Below are 19,376 nucleotides of genomic sequence, written 5' to 3'. Positions count from 1 at the left end.
GATTTGTGAGGGAAGGTCATTCTAGGCAGAAAAAAACAGCAAGTACAAAAGCTTAGAAGTGGGGATGCATCTAGTGTATTTCAGGAGCACAGCAAGTGGGTCTCAAGAAGGATAAGAGGAAGGGAGAGTAGATGGAAATGAGGTCAGAGAAGTAAAGAGAAAGGGTATCAGCAGATTTTATAGATCAGTGCTTTTTAATAGAAAAATAAGGTGAGCCTTGTAAGTAATTTTAAATTTTCTAATTGCCACATTTAAGAAAGAGTAGAAACAGGTGAAATGAATATATTTTATTTAACCCAGTATATTAAAAATATTATGTTGACTTGTACATGATATTAAATATACTAATGACATGTTTTATTTTTTTGAATTTTTGAATTTTATTTATTTTTTATACAGTAGGTTATTAGTCATCCATTTTATACATATTAGTGTATATATGTCAATCCCAATCTCCCAATTCATCACACCACCATGACCCAGCCCACCACTTCCTCCCTTGGTGTCCATATGTTTGTTCTCCACATCTGTATCTCAATTGCCCTGCAAACTGGTTCATCTGTACCATTTTTCTAGGTTCCACATACATGCGTTAATATACGATATTTGTTTTTCTCTTTCTGACTTACTTCACTCTCTATGACAGTCTCTAGATTCATCCACGTCTCTACAGTGACCCAATTTCGTTCCTTCTTATGGCTGAGTAATATTCCATTGTATATATGTACCACATCTTCTTTATCCAGTCGTCTGTCAGTGGGCATTCAGGTTGCTTCCATGACCTGGCTATTGTAAACAGTGCTGCAGTGAACATTGGGGTGCATGTGTCCTTTTGAATTATGGTTTTCTCTGGGTATATGCCCAGGAGTGGCATTGCTGGGTCATATAGTAATTCTATTTTTAGTTTTTTAAGGAACCTCCATACTGTTCTCCATAGTGGCTGTATCAATTTACATTCCCACCAACAGGGCAAGAGGGTTCCCTTTTCTCCACACCCTCTCCAGCATTTGTTGTTTGTAGATTTTCTGATGATGCCCATTCTAACTGGTGTGAGGTGATACCTAATTGTAGTTTTGATTTGCATTTCTCTAATAATTAGTGATGTTGAGCAGCTTTTCATGTGCTTCTTGGCCATCTGTATGTCTTCTTTGGAGAAACGACTATTTAGGTCTTCTGCGCATTTTTGGATTGGGTTGTTTGTTTTTTTAATATTGAGCTGCTTGAGCTGTTGATATGTTTTAGAGATTAATCCTTTGGCCATTGATTCATTTGCAAATATTTTCTCCCATTCTGAGGGTTATCTTTTCCTCTTGTTTGTAGTTCCCTTTGCTTTGCAAAAGCTTTTAAGTTTCATTAGGTCCCATTTGTTTATTTCTGGTTTTATTTCCATTACTCTAGGAGGTGGATCAGAAGAGATCTTGCTGTGATTTATGTCAAAGAGTGTTCTTCCCACGTTTTCCTCTAAGAGTTTTATAGTGTCTGGTCTTACATTTAGGTCTCTAATCCATTTTGAGTTTATTTTTGTGTATGGTGTTAGGGAGTGTTCTAATTTCCTTCTTTTACATGTAGCTGTCCAGTTTTCCCAGCACCACTTATTGAAGACACTGTCTTTTCTGATTGTATATCCCTGCCTCTGTTGTCATAGATTAGTTGACCATAGGTGTGTGGGTTTATCTCTGGGCTTTCTATCCTGATCCATTGATCTATGTTTCTGTTTTTGTGCCAGTACCATATTGTCTTGATTACTGCAGTTTTGTGCTATAGTCTGAAGTCAGGGAGTCTGATTCTTCCAGCTCCGTTTTTTTTCCCTCAAGACTGCTTTGGCTATTCGGGGTCTTTTGTGTCTCCATACAAATTTTAAGATTTTTTGTTCTAGTTCTGTAAAAAATGCCATTGGTAATTTGATAGGGATTGCGTTGAATAAGTAGATTGCTTTGGCTAGTAGAGTCATTTTCACAATATTGATTCTTCCAATCTAAGAACATGGTATACTCTCCAACTGTTTGTATCATCTTTAATTTTTTTCATCATTGTCTTATAGTTTTCTGCATACAGGTCTTTTGTCTCCCTAGATATGTTTATTCCTAGGTATTTTATTCTTTTTGTTGCAATGGTAAATGAGAACGTTTCCTTAATTTCTCTTTCAGGTTTTTCATCATTAGTGTATAGGAATGCAAGAGACTTCTGTGCATTAATTTTCTATCCTGCAACTTTACCAAATTCATTGATTAGCTCTAGTAGTTTTCTAGTGGCATCTTTCAGATTCTATATGTACAGTGTCATGTCATCTACAAACAGTGACAGTTTTATTTCTTCTTTTCCAATTTGTATTCTTTTATTTCTTTTTCTTCTCTGATTGCCATGGCTAGGACTTCCAAAGCTATGCTGAATAATATTGATGAGAGTGGGCATCCTTGTCTTGTTCCTGATCTTAGGGGAAGTGGTTTCAGTTTTTCACCATTGAGAATGATGTTTGCTGTGGGTTTGTCGTATATGGCCTTTATTATATTGAGGTAGGTTCTCTCTATGCCCACTTTCTGGAGAGTTTTTATCATAAATGGGTGTTGAATTTTGTTAAAAGCTTTTTCTACATCTATTGAGATGATCATATGGTTTTTATTCTTCAGTTTGTTAATATGGTGTATCACATTGATTGATTTGCGTATATTGTAGAATCCTTGCATCCCTGGGATAAATCCCACTTGATCATGGTGTATGATCCTTTTAATGTGCTGTTGGATTCTGTTTGCTAGTATTCTGTTGAGGATTTTTGCATCTATATTCATCAGTGATATTGGTCTGTAATTTTCTTTTTTTGTAGTGTCTTTGTCTGTTTTTTGTATCACGGTGATGGTGGCCTCATAGAATGAGCTTGGGAGTGTTCTTTCCTCCACAATTTTTTGGAAGAGTTTGAGAAGGATGGGTGTTAGCTCTTTTCTAAATGTTTGATAGAATTCACCTGTGAAGCCATCTGATGCTGGACTTTTGTTTGTTGGAAGATTTTTAATCACAGTTCAATTTCATTACTTGTGATTGGTCTGTTCATATTTTCTGTTTCTTTCTGGTTCAGTCTTGAAGGTTATACCTTTCTAAAAATTTGTCCATTTCCTCCAGGTTGTCCATTTTATTGGCATCGAGTTGCTTATAGTAGTCTCTTAGGATGCTTTGTATTTCTGTGGTGTCCTTTGTAACTTCTCCTTTTTCATTTCTAATTTTTCTGATATTAGTCCTCTCCCTCTTTTTCTTGATGAGTCTGGCTAATGGTTTATCAATTTTGTTTATGTTCTCAAATAAACAGCTTTTAGTTTTATGAATCTTTGCTATCGTTTCCTTTGTTTCTATTTCATTTATTTCTGCTCTTTATGATTTCTTTCCTTCTGCTAACTTTGGGTTTTGTTTATTCTTCTTTCTCTAGTTCCTTTAGTTGTAAGGTTAGATTGTTCATTTGAGATTTTTCTTGTTTCTTGAGTGAGGTAGGCTTGTATAGCTGTGAACTTCCATCTTAGAACTGCATTTGCTGCATCCCATAGGTTTTGGATCGTAGTGTTTTCATTGTCATTTGTCTGTAGGTATTTTTTGATTTCCTCTTTGGTTTCTTCAGTGATCTCTTGGTTATTTAGTAACGTATTGTTTAGCCTCCATGTGTTTGTGTCTTTTACGTTTCTTTCCCTGTAATTGATTTCTAATCTCATAGCGTTGTGGTCAGAAAAGATGCTTGATATGATTTCAGTTTTCTTAAATTTACTGAGGCTTGATTTGTCACCCAGGATGTGATCTATCCTGGAGAATGTTCTGTGTGCACTTGAGAAGAAAGTGTAATCTGCTGTTTTTGGATGGAATGTCCTATAAATATCAATTAAATCTATCCGGTCTGTTGTGTCATTTAAAGCTTGTGTTTCCTTATTAATTTTCTGTTTGGATGATCTGTCCATTGGTGTAAGTGAGGTGTTAAAGTCCCCCACTATTATTGTGTTACTGTCCATTTCCTCTCTTATAGCTGTTGGCAGTTGCCTTACATGTTTAGGTGCTCCTGTGTTGGGTGCATATATATTTATAATTGTTATATCTTCTTCTTGGATTGATCCCTTGATCATTATGTAGTGTCCTTCCTTGTCTCTTGTAACATTCTTTATTTTAAATCTATTTTATCTGATATGAGTATTGCTCCTCCAGCTTTGTTTTAATTTCCATTTGCATGGAATACCTTTTTCCATCCCCTCACTTTCAGTCTGTATGTGTCCCTAGGTCTGAAGTGGGTCTCTTATAGAAAGCATATATATGGGTCTTGTATTTGTATCCATTCAGCGAGCCTGTGTCTTTTGGCTGGAGCATTTAATCCATTCACATTTAAGGTAATTATTGATATGTTTGTTCCTATTACCATTTTCTTAATTGTTTTGGGTTTGTTTTTTGTAGGTCCTTTTCTTCTCTTGTGGTTCCCACTTAGAGAAGTTCCTTTAGCAATTGTTGTAGAGCTGGTTTGGTGGTGCTGAATTCTCTTAGCTTTTGCTTATCTGTAAAGCTTTTGATTTCTCCATGGAATCTGAATGAGATCCTTGCCGGGTAGAGTAATCTTGGTTGTAGGTTCTTCCCTTTCATCACTTTAAATATGTCATGCCACTCCCTTCTGGCATGTAGAGTTTCTGCTGAGAAATCAGCTGTTAACCTTATGGGAGTTCCCTTGTGTGTTATTTGTCATTTTTCCCTTGCTGCTTTCAATAATTTTTCTTTGTCTTTAATTTTTGCCAATTTGATTACTCTGTGTCTCCGCACGTTTCTCCTTGGGTTTATCCTGTGTGGGACTCACTCTGCTTCCTGGACTTGGGTGGCTATTTCCTTTCCCATGTGGGACATTTTCAACTGTAATCTCTTCAAGTGTTTTCTCAGGTCCTTTCTCTCTCTCTTCTCCTTCTGGGACCCCTATAATGCCAATGTTGTTGCTTTTAATGTTGTCCCAGAGGTCTGTTAGGCTGTCTTCATTTCTTTTCATTCATTTTTGTTTATTCTGTTCTGCAGCAGTGAATTCTACCATTCTGTCTTCCAGGTCACTTATCTGTTCTTCTTCCTCAGTTATTCTGCTATTGATTCCTTCTAGTGTAGTTTTCATTTCAGTTAGTGTATTATTCATCTCTGTTTGTTTGTTCCTTAATTCACCTAGGTCTTTGTTGCAGATTTCTTGCATCTTCTTGATCTTTGCCTCCATTCTTTTTCCGAGATCCTGGATCATCTTCACTATCATTATTCTGAATTCTTTTTCTGGAAGGTTGCCTATCTCCACTTCATTTGGTTGTTTTTCTGAGGTTTTATCTTGTTCCTTCATCTGGTACATAGCCCTCTGCCTTTTCATCTTGTCTGTCTTTCTGTGAATGTCTAAATATTTTTTTTTTTACAGTAGGTCCTTGTTGGTTATCTGTTTTAAATACAGCGGTGTGTACATGTCAGTCCCGAACTCCCAATCTACCCCTCCTCCCCACCCTTCCCCCTGGAATAGTTTTATGTTTTATAGCAGTTTTAGGTTCACAGCAAAACTGAGTAGAAGGTACAGAGATGATTTTTTTTTGTACTAAGTCTTTGAAATCTGGTGTGCATTTTACACTTACAGCCCACACCAGATCCCCTTAACATCATTTCAAGTGTTCAGTAGCCACATGCGAAGGTGTCTAGTATATTGAACAGAGCAAATCTAGACCCTGTAATGACTTTGGCTTTTTATGTGAATGAATTGGGAAGCAGTAGAAGAGTTTTGAGTGCAACAGTGATATAACATGACTTGAGTTTTCACAGGAGCCCATATATGACTTGGGTTTTTATAGGATCTACTGTTTTGAGAATAGACAGAGAAGAGAATGTCTTCTCATGTGCCTCAGGTAGACTTTGGAGAAGCTCCCAGCAAAGAACTTAACTGAGGATAGACCAGTACAAATCCAATAACCAGATATGGTTTGGAGAATTAGTGTAACTGTAGTTCTCTCAATGCCCTATCTTTGCACAGGTTGTGAATAATATCTCTTTTCATGCTTCAAAACCTAGGTAGACCATTATCTTCTCTGGGACATCTCCTATGCCCTGCCCCAGAAATAACTTATGCTCTACAATATTCCGTCGTAGTCCTAGATTTACATGCTTCTTTCCTCTCATGGACTGTGAGATTCTCGAGGCAAGGTACATAATACATTTATCTTTGATCCTAATGCCCAGTTGAGTCACTGGAAGTAAATGAGCCCTCAATGAATATGTGTTAAGTTGAAGCAAAAAAAAAAAAAAATTAGCCTAACAGCCCCCAAATGGAAACGACTCAAATGTCCACCAACAGAGATATATTATATATTTATACAATATAGTACTATACAGGGAGGAAGATAACTACACACAACCTGAATGATGATTGTAAACATTATATTGAATGAAAGACTATATGATTCCATATACATAACATTCATACAGGCAGAGTAATCAAAGTTGACTGGTTACTGTACACTTGGAGGTAGTGACTGCAAGGGTCAAGAGCGGGCCTCTGAGCTTCTGATAACATTCTATTCCTTTTCTGGTTATTTGGTGTATACATTTTTTAAAACTATATTGAGCTGTATAGTTATATGTGTGCTTTCCTATATGTATATTATACTTCAATTAAAAACTTACATACCAGAGGTAGATAGTTCCCAAAAGACAACAAAACAAAAAAATGTAAATTATTTTAAGCACAGCTCATTTTGCTCAGCTGTGTTATGATTCAATATGTAAGAATAAATTTATGGCTAATTGAGTAACATACAGTGTATGTGTTTTTATAATTAAAAACTTCCACTAGTACAACATATGTTAAGTATTTTAAATCAGTTTCCCTCTTTTCTCCAAAAGGATTATGAGTCATAATTTGGAAAACATTTTAACATGCAGTAATTTAGTGTTTTCATCTAATTATCTTGTTTTTACTTTTACCTTACAATTTTCCATAAAGAGATATATATATATATTTATTTATTTATTTATTTATTTATTTATTTTTGGCTGTGTTGGGTCTTCGTTGCTGCACGTGGGATTTCTCTAGTTGCGGCAAGCGGGGGCTACTACTCTTTGTTGTGGTGCATGGGCTTCTCATTGCGGTGGCTTCTCTTGTTGCAGAGCACGGGCTGTAGGGCACACTTCAGTAGTTGTGGCACATGGGCTCAGTTGTGGTGCACGGGCTTAGTTACTCTGTGGCATGTGGGATCTTCCTGGACCAGGGCTCAAACCCATGTCCCCTGCATTGGCAGGCAGATTCTCAACCACTGCGCCACCAGGGAAGCCCCATAAAGATGTATTTTATTTAAACATTTTAAAACATGCAACTTCATTTTAGATACTTACTCTAGTGAAGTTGTTCTCAACCAGGGGCAGTTTTGCCCCCCAGGTGATACTTGACTATGCCTCAAGACATTTTTGGTTGTCAAAACTGGGGGAATGCTACTGGCATACAGTGGGGAAAGGCCAAGGATACTGCTAAACTTCCTGCCATGCCCAGAACAGCCCACTCACAACTAAGGGTTATTTAATCCTAAATGTCAGTAGTGCTGAGGTTGAGAAACACTGCTCTAGTTTAATAACATAATGTTGGAATTTTAAAATTAGAGTTTTTTTCTTGACCAATTTTAATCTCACCTTTTAGAGATTTTTGAGGTGTTGAAATTGCTCTGTGAATAAATTTTCTTTAAAAATATTATATTGTTAACATCTTAAAAATGGCTTATTTTACTGAAAGTGCAATTTTTTAAAGTTTTCCTAAATAAAAAAAGAAAGTTTGAGAAATATGTTGTGGATAACAATTTTATTCTTCTTTCTCCAGGCTAGAAGAACAAAAGGATATCTTGTCAGAATTTCAAAGAGATGTAAATGAATTTGTTTTATGGTTGGAAGAAGCAGATAACATTACTAGTATTCCACTTGAACCTGAAAATGAGCAGCAACTGAAAGAAAAACTTGAGGAAGTCAAGGTAATTTTATTTTCTAAAATCTCCCAGGGCCTACTTGTATTAAGAGTTTATGAATCTAGGGGCAGTTCCCATGAGGCCCAGTTGTTAGGACTCTGCGCTTTCACTACCGTGGCCTGGGTTCAAGCCCTGGTTAGGGAATTAAGATGCCACAAGCCACATGGCGGGGCAAAAAAAAAAAAAAAAAGAGTATATGAATCTATTTTTTTAATGTATTTAATCATTGATTTCCTGTCCATTAGGATATTGATAGTTCCTTACTAGTTTTTCTCACAACTTTATTTTGTCTTAGCCCAGTGAGTATGTATTTTTTAAAAAGTGTGTATGTGATATATATGTGTGTGTGCTTGTGTGTGTAAAATACATGGTGATACTTTTTAAACCAAGGTAAAATTAATTTTAGACTTAATGGAGAATTCCACAGCTCCAAATAATTTCAAAAACTGAGGAGAATCTTTATAGAAATGAATGCCATTTCTTAGGGAATATCTTAATTGCCAAATCAGTCTCGGTACTTCAGCCTTTAATTAAAGGCATTCGATTTGCCTGAAGCAGTGTTTTGTTTTGGTTTGTTTTGTCTGTGGTGTTGGGGAGGTGATGTTGGCTCACTTTCCATACTGGTTTAATAGACTTCCAGTTTATTCAAGTGGTTTTTCATGCCTACCTACTGTGCTGTCTGCTTAATACTGATTACCTCTCCTGGCTGACTGAGATGCCTTTTTTTTTTTTTTGGCAGTATCTCAAAATTCAAAAGTTTTATTACTCATCTATTAATTCTATTACATTTATTTATTCAGTTTTATTGTTTTAAAATATATAAAAATAAATGGAGAAATTTATACCTATCTTATCTATGCACCAGTCCCCACCCAGACTGAGATGCTTTGATTGTGCAGATGGGTGAACCTTCATGGTTTTAGTTTTGGGAAACAAACCCTTTTGGATCTGTTTTACTTTAGTTCTTGAAGGGAAGGTAAAAGGGAAAGGGAAGTTAACATTTAATCATCCCCTATTTTATACTAAGTATTAGATGTATTTACATCTGCTCTTTTATTTAATCTTATCAGGCTTTGAAAATGGTTGTTATTGTCCTCATTTTACGAGGTCACACAATCAAAGGGAAATGGAACTGCTTCTTTATCATTGATTCGGTTGGTCTGCACATGCAAATTAGACTCCATGTCAACTACTTATTTCTGTGAAATAAAAAATGTGTACCTGAACAGAGGATAAAGTATGAAAAGAAAAATATTGCTTAGTTCAATAAACAAATATTGAGCACTTACTATATGTCAGATAATGCACTAGGTATTTGAGAGTCAAAAAATAAAACGCTTTTGATCCATAGTTCATTTGAAGATGGTTATGCCATGGAAAAATAAACTCAGTCTGTTCTTGAAAATTCATCTTTCCTAAATGTATTGAGTGTTATATATAGCAATCTAATTGATAATTCATTTAAGAGACATGTTTAGTGGTGTTCACTTTTTAAGAAATATGCATTGATTTCCTTTTTTCCTTAGTCTAGATCAGCACTGTCCAATAGAACTTTGTGTCGTGATGGCTATGTTGTACATTATCAGTTTTAGTAGCCACTAGCCGTATGTGCCTTTTGAGGACTTGAAAGGTAGCTGATGTGACTGAGGAATTGAGTTTTTAATTTTAAGGACTTAATTAATTTAAATTTGAATAGCCTCATGTGGCAAGTGGTACCGTACTGAACAGTGCAGCTATAGATGACACAAATAAATAAAAGACAGTTAATAAAACTATGGTAGTTTTGTAGGTCGTGGGAAAGGGCACTTTTAATGTGATGTTAAATGAGAAAGAGAAATTCAGGGATGTGGAGGTGTCAAAATTAAGGGTTCTTGAATGAACCCGGCCAAGTTTGAATCACACCTCTGTTGCTTGCTTCTTTTGTGTCCTTGGACCTGCTATTTAACCTCTCTGTCTCAGTTTCATTCTATGTAAGGTGAAGATAATAGGATATACCTCAGAATTATTATATAGAAGTTAACTGAGATAATATGTGTGAAGAGCTTAGCACAGTGCCTGGTACCTGGTATGTTCTCAAAGTTAGTTATCTCTTAATATGGTAATGCAGTTTCTTACTCAGTGGTATGTTATAGTATGGAGACCTAATACCTGAGAGGATGATTAAATTTGTCCAGATTGTTCTATTTCTGAGAGGTGTGTTTTTACACTCTTGACACTGTTTGGGGTATTGTTTTAGAGCTCATCATACTACATAACATTTTTCTCTTGAAAAAAAAATCTCTGAGGCATAAGATATTCTGATCCTTTCTAGGATGGGCTGATTTACTTGGGAGTGGGCGTTTTAGTCCACCAAGCTCTGTGCTCTGTAGAAAACTTGGTATTTGAGGAACCACTGGGCCTCCAGTCTTGCTTCATTTTGATACACTAATCAATAGAGGCAAAGACAAAATAGTTGGCATTGTGCTGTAATTCATTTTAAACGTTGTTGCATTTGTCTGTTTCAGTTACTGGCAGAAGAGTTGCCCCTGCGCCAGGGAATTCTAAAACAATTAAATGAAACTGGAGGAACAGTGCTTGTAAGTGCTCCCATAAGCCCAGAAGAGCAAGATAAACTTGAAAATAAGCTCAAGCAGACAAATCTTCAGTGGATAAAGGTTAGACATTGACCATCTGTCCTGTCACATGTGTTAAATGTTGCAAGCATTTGTTTTGTTTCATGGTGCTTAATTGGTGGGGGTGGGGGAGAGGGGCTGGTTTTGTGGCTTGTCATTTGTGTTATATACATATTTTTAAACTTGACCATTTGATTTGGCTGTATGATTTGTTGTGGATGGAAGGAATGGTGATGGTGAACGACGATACGTTTAATGACCAAATGCCAAGATATACACCACTATTACTTTATATGAATTATTCTAAAGAATTAGACTGGAAAATGGATGAAGCGATTAATTTAGTGTTCAGGTATATACTGACAATATTAAAGCAAGATGGAGGTGGTCTAGCTCAACAAGTATCATAAATCAAAATTGCTTATCCTTACCTATAATATAGACTTAATCAGTGATTGATTAATGTGTGATAAACTTCTCCAAAAGGTGTTTTATTTATTTATTACTATTTATTTATTTACTTACTTGTGAGTCTTCATCTTTCTAACTTGGATACTTTTTAAATCTAATATTTTAAAATGCTTATCAAAGTAATGCATACTTATTCTTTAAAACCAAGTAGTGCGTATGAATATATAATGAAAAGCAACATCAGTTGATCCATCACTATTTATCGAAAGGCAGTCTTCTTCCCACTGTACTGCTGTGGCAACTTTATCATAAATCAAGTGAACATATATGTATGACTCTGTTCTGGATTCTCTATTCACTTCCATTTGATTATCACTGTCCTTCAACTAGTACCACACTGGCTTTATAACAATCATCTTTCAACAGCTTTATTGAGATATAATTTATATACCATACAATTCACCCATTTTAAAGTGTACAAATCAATGGTTTTGGTATATTTACTTTTTAAATTGTGGTAAAATATATATAACATAAAATCTGTCATTTTAACCATTTTAAGTGTATAATTCACTGTCCTTTATTATATCCACAATGTGAAACCATTACCATTGTCTATTGCTAAAACATTTTCATTACCCCAAACAGAAATTCTGTAACCATTAAGTAATAACTCCCCATATCCCTACCCATGACACCCCCAAAAAGTAACCTCTAATCTACTTTCTGTCTCTATGAATTTGCCTATTCTAGATATTTCATATAAGTGGACTCACACTACCTTTGTCCCTTTGTGTCTAGATTATTTTTTTTAGCGTAAGGTTTTAAAGTTTCACCCATGTTGTAGCAGGTATCAGAACTTCATTCCTTTTTATGATTGAACAAGATCATACTGTGTATGTGTGTATATATTCAATATATATACAAATGTGTATGTGTATATATACATGCATGTATACATACAATGTATATATACCTATATATACATATAATATATACATACATACATACATGTATGTGTGTGTGTGTGTGTGTGTATATACACATACACACAAACCCAACATACTTGTTTTATAAAAAAAATTGGGGATCTGGTAGTGTAAATCCTCCAACCTTATTCTTCTTAGACCAGAGTGTTTTTTTGCTATTTTTGGTTCTTTGGTTTACCAAATAAATTTTAGAACCAACTTGTCATTTTTTACGAAAACCTGCCAGGATATTGATTTGAATTGTGTTGAATTTATAGATCAATTAACTTTTTACAATATTGAGTAATCTAATCCGTGAAAATGTTACATCCCTTCATTTATTTAGGTCTTCTTGAACGCCTTTTTAGAAATATTTTGCAGTTTTCAATCCAAAGGGCCTGCACATGTTTTATTAGATTTAATCTCAGATATTAGATATTTTGATCCCTTTATAAATGGGATTCATTTCAAATTTTATTTTCTTTTTGTTGCTGGTATATAAAAATAGATTTTTTTTTTACATTAAGCACACATCCAGTGTCCTCGCCAAATTCACTTACTAATATTAATGGTTTGTAAAACATTTTGTATTATTTTGATGTACACAATCGTGTCATCAAATAGAGGAAGTTTCTCTCTTTTCAATCCTTATGATTTTAATTGTTTTTGCATAAACTAGGACCCCTAAAACAGTGTTTAATAGAAGTGGTGATAATGGGTAGCCTTGGTTCATTCCCTGTTTCAGGTGGAAAGCTTTCAGTAATTGATCATTAAGTACGATGTTTCTTGTAGGACATTTTATAGAGCCTCTTAATCAGATTAAGGAATTTTTCCTTGTTCCGTTTCTCAAGTTTTTATTATGAATATACGTTGAACATATTCATATACTTTCTCTGCATTTATTAAAATGATTCTATGATTTTTCTCCTCTGAATGTGATAAACTACAGCCATTGTTTTTGGAATGTGAAACTACTCTGGGATTCCAGAAATAAATTCTATTGGTCATGGTGTCTTGTACTTTTTATGGATTGCTAGATTCAGTTTTCTCATATGCTGTTTATGGTTTTTATCTTTGTTCATGACAGGAAATGGTCTGTAATTTTTTTTTTAATCCTTCTCGAGTGTTAATAGTATTCTTAGACTAGTCTTATAAAACAAGTTGAGAGGTGCTCTCTTTCTTTGTTCTGAAATAAATTGGTGAAGACTGGTATCATTTCTTCCTGAGATGTTGGGAAGGATTCAGTTGTAAAGTCATCAGTGCATAGGGTATTATGTTTTGTTTTGTTCTGTTATTGTTGGGTTTTTTTGGTGAGAAAGTTTTTGATAATTGATCCATTTTTAAAATAGATACAGGGATGGTTAAATTTTTATTTCTTTGTGTGTCAGCTTTTTTGTGTCTTTCAAGGACTTTGTCCATTTCCATGCTATTTTCCCTTTTGGGGCTGTAGACTTTGTTCATACAGCTAGTGATCCTGTATATATTTATATTTAAGAATGAGAAAATAGAAAGACTGCAAGCTGTGAGTACCTGGATGGGTCTTGTAACTGGGATATTTTACTCTATGTGCTAAGGTAGAGAGCTGAGTCTCTTATTGAAAGAGAACTTCAAAGTCTGTAATGCAGTGGGCTTTATTCTGAGGTATTCATACCAACTGCTGAGATTCCTTCCAGACACCAGGTTCAGTTTCTTTAGGTAAGAACTACACTTATTGTTTTGATTTATGTTTATTTTTGCCTGTAGGTATGTGCTAAGGGAAGACCATTCATTATGTGGTAGTTTTTATATTGACACAAATCTTCATCTACAAACTTTCAGTACCCAAATTTTACATGCTTCTTATTCCCAAATACCATGGCATCTTTAATCCAAATGCTCTCCAGGTTTTGCCAAGTTCAGATGCCCCTGTACCTAAGGCTTCTTCTCTCTTACTTTATATGTCCTCATATGTACTTTCTCCATATGTGCTTTTGACCTTCCAAGGATGTTTTGAAACCTCGCATCCACTTTTGACTACAGTTCTACTACCTTATTGAGCATATTTAATACCTGTTAACTTTCTTCTATTCACAATATAAAGCAAATTGTAATCCTTTAAACCAGGAGCAAAGTTCATGCCAAGAAAATATTGTAGAACTGTAATTTTCATGTAATGTAAAATGGCTTCTTTCAAAAATGGCACAGTTGCCTCTAAGGAATTGCTTGTTATTCATCAATACTCAACTAAATTGAGAGGTGTGAACAGGTTATACTGAGAGAAGTTCCCGTATGTCGATGATTTGAAAATAAAATAATAGAGACTTAATTTTGAATTGTCAGGATATTCATTATATTTTTAAATTGACGATGCTGAAGTTCTTGTAACGGATCTTTTACATGACTGATAAAATATTTATGAACTGAGTACCAATTATATGGCATTAAATTCAAAATGTGTGTTTTGATCTCTATAATTCAAGCAACTAGGTATTTGCGAAAAAATCTTTTATTTTTATCTATCAACACTATTGAAATTTTTTGAGTTAATTTTTTTCCTACTGAAAAATGTAAAGTTTCTTCCTTTAATAATTTCAAAATAGCCACGTAAACATATAGACACTTGCATCTGGAGGGAATGTATTTTCCTAGCAATTAAATTTTGTAGCCACCTAACAATACAAATAAAATCATTCCTCATAGGAAGAGAACAAGGAGGAAAGATGCCCCAAAATATTCCACAATATCTCAGTACATCTTGATATTACAAAAAGGAACACAAAAATTATAATTGTAGGAAATGTGAGAGAACTCTCAAAAACATACAGTAGCAGCTTTGTGAATAGTGAAACGTGAGTCAAGCTTTTATCTTTTCGGCAACAGAATAAAAAGTCAGTTTTTTATGATAGAAAATTAAAACTAAGACCATGAGTACCATCTTGTGTAGACTTACATTACTATATCACTCATAATATCTGTCTTATCCCAAAATTATAATTTTCATACTATATCTTTGCCACCAAATGTCATAGAAGTTGGAATGTTATTCACTAGTCATATTAAAAATTACCTTTCCCTTCTCAATCCCTATGCCACCGTATCCCTCTTGGTTTAAATTTAAGAATAGAAAATGAATGATTAGTGCCAGATTTATGTCATTACACAAGTCAACAGCTTAAAAAGAATAAGATGGTCAAGATGATCAGGAGACAGTCTTGACCATCGTTAAACCTCAGATTCTCAGTCATTAGAAGAATTCCCTGTATTCTCCAGCACACTCCTTCTAAAGGCTAGAGTGAGTGTTGTAATTGTAACTAGTAGGTCACGGTTGCTGGGGTACAAACATGCCAATTCCTTAACAGTTAGTATCTTTAAAACTGTCCTACTATCACAGTATCTGGTGGCAGGTGCCTTTCTCCACAGCTAACTCTAATATGTTGTACCCTGTATATTTAGCCAACTTACCAATTACTTTGGCACGTTTATGTTTTATTACTGAAGAGAGAAAACAGCGATGGGAGGTAATATAGCTATTCCTTTAAGGGAGTGGTGGACTCTATAATGGGTTTGTTGCAAAACTGTGTTAACTTGCCGTGGCCTGGGTAGCATCTCTTTAGAGCAGAGATGGAAAATGTTGCTTTGAAGCTGAATATAGGTCTTGGTTTAAATTGTGGCTTCCCAGCCGCAAGGCACAGGGATATTAGCTCGGTGCTTTGTGACAGCCTGGAAGGGTGGGATGGGGAGAGTGGGAGGGAGGGAGACGCAAGAGGGAAGACATATGGGAACATATGTATATGTATAGCTGATTCACTTTGTTATAAAGCAGAAACTAACACACCATTGTAAAGCAATTATACCCCAATAAAGATGTTAAAAAAAAAAAAAAAAAAATTGTGGCTTCCTCCGGATAAGGATCATGAAGTGATATCCTCATTTTTGCCTAATACATATTTTGAGCTTTACAGTCTAACAATAATATCCTTAAGATCTACAAAATGGGAATGTTGTTAAAGCTAGCCTCTGTGTTGTTCTCTAAGTGTCTCACACATGATCTTCATACACATGTCTGATTGTGTGTTGATTTCAATATTTATCACTCATCAAATTTCTTTGTATGTTCTCTGAACTTTGTGTGCGTGTATGCGTGTGTGTAAGGAGTTCTCCCTCCCTTCCAACCTCTCCCCATCACTATTACCCTGTTCCTTTTTTCTCTGTTTTATATGTCTTTGCCTATGAATTGATATCTTTCTATTGTCTACCATGAATCTACTTTCCTAAATTCATATATGTCAGGTTTTTCTCTGCCTGGGTAGATATGCAGCACATTGTCTCCTACTCTCTCTTTCTTTGACTCTACCTTTTAACCCTTCTTTCATCTTCTCCTGTCCTTGTCACTTTGTGTCCCCTTTCTTCATTGTTCTTTTGGTGTGTTACGTGTAGGTATTTTTTCAACTACTCATTATTTAGAACCAAAATATGTTTTATCAGCCTTAATTTTTGAATCATCTTATAAGCTTCCTATACTTGGTTGAAGAGGTGGAAAGATGGAACATTTATTTTGTAGACTCATAGGATTATTCAGATGGAAGGAGCCTAACGAAACCCAGTTACTTTCACATCTTCTAGATTAGAACACTGAGTCCTAGAAAGGTTATGTGACTTCTTTGAGAACACATTATTTAAATGTAAAGGTTATTCCAAATTAAATGTTTTTTTTTTAACTTTTCAGTGAGGCTCAAGTGGTTTTTCTGTGGATAATATGGTAGAAAGAAAGAAAAAACATTGTTTCCCACGTCATTCCAATGCTCATTTGAAGGAAAAAATTGAGATTTCTTGTCATTTAAAGAAACCATATGAGTGTTTTTGCTTTGCTTTTTACCCTTTTTGGAAAACTGGATGCTATGTTGTCAAATTATTTTCCAGAACCTTCTTCAGTGGGGACCATTTGTAATTGTGTAATTGTGGAATACAGGAACATGTTTATGTTTCAGAATTAGTTATATGTCTACTATTTTTGATGTTAAATAACTTAACAGGTAGTATATATTATACATTCCTATTAGTCACAATAAATAAATTTTGTTTTATTGAATATATTTAAAATTTTTCCTCATATTTTGCCATTTATTTGTAAATAGTAAATTACTATTTTAATTTGTTAAGGCCTAGGCATTATTAAATAGTGCATATAAAGACTTAAAATATTTTACAAACACAAATAAGAAATTTTGCTGGAAGGCGAATTTCAGTTAAGTGCACCTTAACAAAAAAATATGATCCACTTTACCTAGACATAAGTAAGGTTTAAAAATTAATATATGTAGCAAACTTTAATACAGGAATAACTTTTGTAGTATTGATAATAGTACAAGGATTGTTTTCAAACTAAGTCACAAAATAAATATTATGAAAGTAAAAATACATATGGTGAAACTCATAGGCCAGATGATCTACAATATACAAATGACTGTATCTAAATTTCCAGAAATCTGGTTCATTTTGTATTAACCCCTAATCATGTTACTTCTTAGTATCCATCCAAGCAGTAAACATTTTAGATTTGTTCTTTTTATTTGTGTCAGGTAAATAAATGTTTGGTCTTTTTCCAGGTATGTTTGTCATGTAATGCCAGCCGTTATTTGCCATTGCTATAAATCTGGAGACTAAAAAAGAGAAAGTTAAATCAAGCTAAAGCTCGGCATTTCCATTCCTTGCTCAAAAATGGACATTTGCTCCAATGGATTATTTTCCTAGCAAAGGCCATGATTAATAGATTGTTCTAATAGTGACCATTCGATCCTGCCCTTAATGTGTGAACTACTTTCGTTAACTACAGAAAAGAATCTTTGCAAGAAATACAAAAAGCTGGTGTTTACCTATTTGCTATTAAGATACATAGCCTGATAATTCTTGAAAGTGCACCATCTTGGAAGTTTCTTTTATATAGTTAATAATTACATTGTAACATTTATTCATTCATTTAAATCATTCATTCAACAGACATCTAATGAGTGGCCACTGTATGCCATATGCTCTCCTAAGGATATCATAATCGGTTCTCACCCTTGCCTTATTTAATGGACATTCAGAATTACATAGGGCTTGGCATTTTAACTACTCATATCTCTAATTTGTAGTTGCTAAATAGTTTGAAGCCGAGAGTTGAGTGGCAGAGTCGTAATTAAAAGTTTATAACATAAGCATCTTTGATTTTGCTTCCTATAATTTCACACTAAGATAGGGGTCCTTACTAGGTTGTGTGTCATGAGTCATGATTTTGCCTGTTGTCCCATCATAATTTTCAATAGCTCTCTCTTTCACTCTCATGCGTGAGCTCCCACTTTGGAAGACTGAAAAAATGTAACAGGTTTACCCCAGTTATGGGAACAAACATCAGGCTTTAAAGGTGGGCCTGGCCCAGTACTCAATAAGTATTATTATCATCACGGCTAATGTTCTCTTGACACTTCTGTAAGTTGAGATGTTTGGCCTGTCCAAGAAACCTTTTTGCCATTACTACCAAATTAATCACAATTTAATAAGTTTATAATAATCTGTGGTTTTTAACTTTCCAAATGATTGAAGTTTCAGGCAATGCCAAGAATATGGATCAGACATTTTACAAACAAAAAGTAAACGGGAGTTGTGAGGAGGCAGTTTATCGTGGTGATTAATAGTGAGGTTTATGGATTATAGATTCTACCCCTCAGTTATAACATCTGCAAAATTCAGGTAATCGTGTAACATACTTTCCAGGTTGTGGTGAAAATTCAATGAGATAGTGCATGGGAAATGCATAACACAGTATCTGGTGCATTGTAATCGGTCAAAAATGTTAACTTTAATTTAAAAAATAGGTGTATTGTTAGAACAGAAGAACACCAAGCACGAAACTCTAGCTGAGTCACCTTTTTTTCAAGTGTGTTAAGAGGACTTAACATGAGGTCTAGCGTCGTAACACATTTTTAAGAGTACCATACAGTGTTGTTAACTCTGTGCACTGTATTTTATAACAGGTCTCCAGAAGATTTTCATAACAATTTCCAGTTCCTTCCCTCCCTCCCTTGCCCCTGGTAACCATCATTCTACTCTCTGTTTCTATGAGTTTGACTATTTTAGATACCTCATTTAGGTGGAATCATGCAGTATTTGTCCTTCTGTGACTGTTTATTGTTGTTGGGGTATTTTGGGGTTTTTTCGGTTTATTGGGTTTGTTTTTTTTTTTAATGAATTTATTTATTTTTGGCTGTGTTGGGTCTTCGTTTCTGTGTGAGGGCTTTCTCTAGTTGCGGTGAGCGGGGGCCACTCTTCATCGCGGTTCGCGGTCCTCTCACTGTCGCGGCCTTCTCTTGTTGCGGAGCACAGGCTCCAGACGCGCAGGCTCAGTAGCTGTGGTGCGCGGGCTTAGTTGCTCCGCGGCATGTGGGATTTTCCCAGACCAG

At 35.0% G+C, this 19,376-nt stretch overlaps 1 protein-coding gene across 1 annotated transcript in view; it reads left to right on the top strand.

Moving 5' to 3' along the window:
• DMD (dystrophin) overlaps positions 1 to 19,376 on the top strand; it is a 2,099,690-nt gene that overhangs the window by 1,276,531 nt on the left and 803,783 nt on the right. The window contains exons 46-47 of the mRNA XM_032618871.1: positions 7,826 to 7,973; positions 10,472 to 10,621. Of these exons, the coding sequence (XP_032474762.1) occupies positions 7,826 to 7,973; positions 10,472 to 10,621 (298 nt within the window). The remainder of the gene's footprint in view (positions 1 to 7,825; positions 7,974 to 10,471; positions 10,622 to 19,376) is intronic.

Source organism: Phocoena sinus, chromosome X (genome assembly GCF_008692025.1).
Source record: "Phocoena sinus isolate mPhoSin1 chromosome X, mPhoSin1.pri, whole genome shotgun sequence".
In the NCBI taxonomy this organism is placed as follows: Eukaryota; Metazoa; Chordata; class Mammalia; order Artiodactyla; family Phocoenidae; genus Phocoena; species Phocoena sinus.
The sequence above is the reverse complement of the archived record's forward strand: the minus strand, read 5'-3'. Positions and strand labels throughout refer to the sequence as shown.